The sequence below is a fragment of the Urtica dioica genome, chromosome 4, assembly GCF_054948205.1.
Source record: "Urtica dioica subsp. dioica isolate 48M chromosome 4, U.dioica_male_clone48M_v1_H2, whole genome shotgun sequence".
Lineage (NCBI taxonomy): Eukaryota > Viridiplantae > Streptophyta > Magnoliopsida > Rosales > Urticaceae > Urtica > Urtica dioica.
The window spans coordinates 4417153-4422460 of NC_142759.1; the positions used below are offsets into that span (position 1 = coordinate 4417153).

Here is a 5308-nt window from a genome sequence, read left to right on the forward strand (position 1 = left end):
AAAAACAAAACACTGTCCGATTTGGTGTGTGTGATATTCTACGGCCGATATTGGTTTTGGGTGTCGCAATCCATGAAATCTGCACCGTTGAATAAAGGTGATCGGTGAATTAAAAAGTAGTAGCAGCTAAGATATCGACCGTCCTAGTTGGACTTGTTTCTTAATCTGACTCTCATTCATTGTTTGTTATACTCGCATCCAAACGGCATGAGCTTAGGTCAGTCCAATCTCTCTCTCTCTCTCTCCATTTATGTAAATACGTTTCACTCCAAACTTGAGGCTTAAACTGGTGGTTTTTTGTTCTCTTTCTTCTTTCGAGTCTCACCGACTGTCTATACTATATATATCTATATACATGTATGGATTTGTGATTAATTGTGCTTCGTGATTAGCTTTTCATGTTTCCACGCCTCTTGAGCCTCTCAACTCCTGAAATTCGAAGCTTCGATTTCGAGATTGTTAAAGTTTGGGTGACGATTTTCGACACTGCTCTGCGAAACTGTAAGTAGTTTTTTTTATTTATTTATCTATTCCTCTGTTTTCTTTTGCTTCTGCGTGGATAATTTTTCGAGTTTTTTTTTTTTCTTTTCTTCCCTCTCACAAGGACAATTCAAATATTGTAGAAGATTTCGTTTAAGATTGTTAGTTAGAGACGTGAGTGTTTTGTTTAGTTTCTATTTTTGGTGACAATTCACTGGTCTAGTTTGTCGTGTACGTATTTACAAAAGAAAAGATAAGAAAAAGGAGTTCAGCCGCGAGCGAAGAGTATCTTTCAGGTTTTTGTTTTTGAATGTTTCAGTGTAACTCAAAAAGTTTGTGAGAATGAAGATTCACGGCTCTGATACCATGGTAGAATTGTGAGCCTAACTCACACCAAAACCTAGCTTCAAGATGGAAAGATTGACACACACTTAGAAGAAGCACATTCCATGTATCCCAACTAGATCTGGGACATTCTAATAAAGATTTGACGATAAAATTACTATAAATTTCTTGAAAAAGCTTGAAATTTTATTAGTATTCCAATTTTTCTACAGCCGAACTCAGAATTGGATTTTCAGTTAACGCGCAGAAGTTTTGAACTAAAACTTTTGGGATACCCGAAACGTTATTTAATTTGTGTTCGGAGGATTCTTTTGCGTCAATGAATTTCAGTTTTTTCTTACTAATTTTTTGAAAATTGCAAGCGTTTCTTTTGGTTTCTCTGTCAACAGAGAAACCAAAAGTTGTTATGCTTACTTACAACACTACCCGAAAACCAATCATCAGGCGACTCCTTGAAGACAATCTCGACAAATTGTTATTAATATACTCCAAGATCCTAAATAAAAAGAGGCCTAACAATGCAGATAATCAAATATTAGCTTAGTAACAAAAGTTGAACTCGAAGCTCTAGCATATGCTTGAAGACTCCCGGAGAAAGCTACCCAATCTGAAACTTATTGACGAAAGTCACCTCGATGTTTAGTTCAAGTGTGCAAGGCTGAAGTAGAATGGAGATGAAACTTCTAAATTGATTCAACCTTGTAATAAATATAAGATCTTAATTTCTATATGGCGCTATTTTAACAAGACGAAGCATCTACTCTCTGTCTCAGTTGCTTTTTGTCTATATCCGTGTGGTTAACTTTGTTCTGTGCAGAGCTCTGCACACTTCATAAACAAACAGAAAAAGCGTAGTAGCCGAAATAACTAAAGGAGAGTTTGTGTACCCAATCTCTAATGGGTACTGGTGAAGAGAACACACCTTCCAAGACTAAACCCGCGCCATCAACCCAGGAGATACCGACCGCGCCTTCATATCCCGACTGGTCGGGTTCTTTACAGGTGAAAGATGCCGACCTCATTCATAACTGGATGTTTAACGTTTCGAGACGGAATTCGTTATGTCATTTTTTTTTTTTTACGTACGATGTTATAGCTTACGAGGCAACTTGTTATTTCAGGCTTATTATGCTCCCGGTGGCACTCCCCCGCCCTTTTTCACCTCGACGGTTGCTTCTCCGACACCACATCCGTATATGTGGGGGGGCCAGGTGAATAATATCACATCTCTTTGAGAATGGTAATGATTCTTAACAACTGGGAATATTTTGATTCTTATTTTCTATATTTTTGTCGGATTTTCCAGCCTCTGATACCTCCGTATGGAACGCCTGTGCCGTATCCAGCTATTTATCCTCCCGGGGGAGTATATGGTCATCCTAACATGCCACCTGCAGTATGACTTTTTGCTTCTACTTTTTTTTTTTTTAATAAACATTTAAAGTATTGAAGTGGGATAGCCCACATTGGTTGTGTGTGACTGTGGACATGTGTTTATATATTGGTTGGACCCTTCCACTTGATACCAATGAGTTTTAAGATGGAATTCAACAGAAAGCATGAGATTAGTGGGAATATGTTTATTAGAATTAGAAGGCTAGGAGTTATAGTTTTTTGATGTATCATTCTTAAAATTTCTAAAACGGCACGTAACATAAAACATTGGATTTATTCAGCTCTTTTGAAAATGAATGAAATTACATTCGCACGAACATTCGATCCAGATGGAAATAGCTTTTTTGGGGGGCTATAAAAGCTTGTAAGCAAACTCTTCCTATTATCATGCAGACTCACATGGCTATGCCACCGAATCTAGAACCAGAAGGGAAGGGCCAAGATGGAAAAGACCGATCTTCGGCAAAAAAATCCAAGGCAAACTCTGGAAACGCAGGAATGGCTGGTGCAAAAGCTGGGGAGAGTGGAAAAGCAACATCGGGCTCGGGAAATGACGGCGCATCACAAAGGTGCACGTTGTGGCATGGGTTTTTAGGAAGCTCTTGACAAGCTTTGGTCAATGTTTTCCTTTTCTTTTCAACCACTCATATTACTGATACTTTATTCGATTGTCCTGTAGTGCTGAAAGTGGATCTGATGGCTCATCGGATGCAAGTGACGAGAACCAACAGGTACGTTTGAGTTATCCAAGTTTGGACAACGCGTTGGATATTCTTATGTGGTGGACTTCGTAGCTCAATTAAAAACTGCACGTGATTCTTTCAGGATATATCCGCCAACAAGAAGGGAAGCTTTGACCAAATGCTTGCAGATGGTATGCATTACTTATCCCAAAAAAAAATGAATAACTTCTCGGGAGCCAATTCTAAGATAAACACTGCTATTTCAATTTTGCAAAGCTTCAGTACCGGGGAAACCTGTGGGATCGATGCCGGCGACCAATCTCAACATTGGGATGGACTTGTGGAACGCTTCTGGTGCAACCGCCGGAACTAAGTTGAGACCAAACCCGTCTGCCACCTCATCTTCTGCCGCTGCCGGAACTTTGGGTGACCAGTGGATTCAGGTACTTACACTCACATTGGCCTCTCTTAAAACTCATTGTGAAATCAGTCCATGTTGAAGATTTTCCGGGTCTATTTTGTTTAGATTTAATTTTGTTCACTTGTCTAGGTTTATTTTTTCTTTTCCAGAAGAAACGCCAGTCCTGAACAAATTCGAGAAAAAAAAAAATTAGGAAAATTGTCTAACTTAAACGTTTGATATTGCTAAATAGCCAACGTTTCGTAAATCTTAGGTAAATAGCCATAAATGATGACGTGGCTTAATATATGGCAGTGGCAGTGACTATTTACTTAAGATTTACGTTTGTAAGTATATGAAAGTGGCTATTTACTTAAGATTTACCGAATGTTGGCTATTTAGCAATATCAAACGTTAAGTTGGCTGTTTTTCTAATGAACTAAAAAAAAAAAAACGTTAAAACACTGGGTTTGTCTTTCCAATTACAGAACATCTCTCATAATTTTTGCAGCCAGACGAGCGTGAACTAAAACGGCAAAAGAGGAAGCAATCAAATAGGGAATCGGCTCGCAGATCAAGACTACGTAAGCAGGTGGAGACTTCCTGCTAAAATATTTCTTTGAAGAAAATGGACATTGAATTTTATAATTTTATAATTCTATAATTTTAATATATTATATATCTATCGAATAAAATTCTATTTTTGTCCGTGATTTATTTTATGCAACTGTGTTTGATATTTTTTTTATAATGCCTTGGTATTTACCAGGCTGAGTGTGAAGAGTTACAAGTGAGGGTTGAGAACTTGAACACCGAAAATCGAAGCCTCAGAGAAGAGCTGCAGAAACTTTCCGAGGAATGTGAAAAGCTTACTTCTGAGAATTCTACAATCAAGGTTAGCTTCCGCTTTTTAACTTTAAGAGATTTTAATTCACCGAGAATTCTCAAAAATCATTTCTTCAGCAGTTTTCCTGTATTTTCATCGAATCATTTAACCGACGGTTTATTTGTCGCAAGTCACCAATATCAGAATTTAAAGTCTCTTAATGATGGACAAAAGAAAAATCAAAGCTCTGAATCTGGATTTTTTTTGTGTGTGTATAAATTTATGATTTTAATTAAGGTACTGGACTACTTTTTCTGACAAACATGATTTTGTATGTGATCGTAACAGGAAGAGCTAACACGATTGTGTGGACCTGAAGTTGTAGCAAACCTTGATCATCGGGCTCGAAATGTTGATGGTAAGAGTTAAAAGGAAAGCAAAACTCCGGGTTAAAAAGAAAAAAAAATACCAAACTTCCACTATTCTTCTCGTAGCAATTAGAATTTAGAAATTTATTGAACTCCAGGAAATGAAAAAGTATGGATTTAATCGAAGCATATAGAACATTTACTTTTTTGCAACTAATTTGAAAATTTAACGACCTCCATTCTCTGCAACTCTAATGTGTATTTCATGTTTTTTTTTCTGACTTTGAACCAATTATTTTTCCAAGTTGTAGCACGAACCAGCGGTAAAAAGAAGTGTAGCACGTGATAAGTATTTCAAATTTACATAGTGTTATTATCTCCTCTCTCAACGAATGTTTTATGTTATTTTCCTGTCCTTCCTATTTGCACTAAGTGGAGTCGATTTTTATTGCAAGCATTTTTACGGTTAGGTACGCAATGCTATAATCGTCAATTCAAACAAGGTCTTGATTTGTACACGATCTACGTCAATATTAACAATATATGACACCATTAAATGAGGGGCACTATATGAGGTGTTCTGGAATTTGAACTGAGCAACGTAGACTTAAAACTAATCGTTTCAAATCCCTCTTTTACATCGGATTAGACAACGAGCCTTTGGGATTTTTTTTTTATACATTTTTTGGGGATCGAATTCTTACGTTGTTGCATACATCACCCAATAAGAAGAAGGTCTTGTATACCGAGCTAAGCCATTGAGAGCTTGAACGTTTTTATTAAACCTAGGTCCTACCAAAATTAGTGTTAG

General features: G+C 37.2%; 1 protein-coding gene across 2 annotated transcripts; it reads left to right on the forward strand.

The window, feature by feature from the left end:
* Positions 1–233: 233 nt before the first annotated feature.
* On the forward strand, positions 234–4886 carry GBF1 (G-box binding factor 1). 2 transcript variants are annotated; one of them, XM_089612350.1, is made up of 11 exons: positions 234–501; positions 1643–1827; positions 1947–2036; positions 2132–2221; positions 2614–2789; positions 2900–2951; positions 3046–3094; positions 3180–3346; positions 3815–3895; positions 4073–4198; positions 4478–4886. In XM_089612350.1, the coding sequence occupies exons 2-11, from the start codon at positions 1723–1725 to the stop codon at positions 4556–4558; spliced, it is 1017 nt and encodes a 338-aa protein (XP_089468476.1). In that variant the 5' UTR covers positions 234–501; positions 1643–1722; the 3' UTR covers positions 4559–4886. The 2 variants fall into 2 exon arrangements, with proteins under 2 accessions (XP_089468476.1, XP_089468477.1); XM_089612351.1 differs by having other exon boundaries at positions 3186–3346.
* Positions 4887–5308: the final 422 nt, after the last annotated feature.

Bases quoted from the DNA above. Each gene is read 5' to 3' on its own strand.
- GBF1 (XM_089612350.1), top strand. From the start codon at position 1,723: ATGGGTACTGGTGAAGAGAACACACCTTCCAAGACTAAACCCGCGCCA. The intron at 2,222-2,613 runs GTATGACTTTTT...ATTATCATGCAG, and splicing joins ATCCTAACATGCCACCTGCA to ACTCACATGGCTATGCCACC. The intron at 4,199-4,477 runs GTTAGCTTCCGC...TGATCGTAACAG, and splicing joins CTGAGAATTCTACAATCAAG to GAAGAGCTAACACGATTGTG.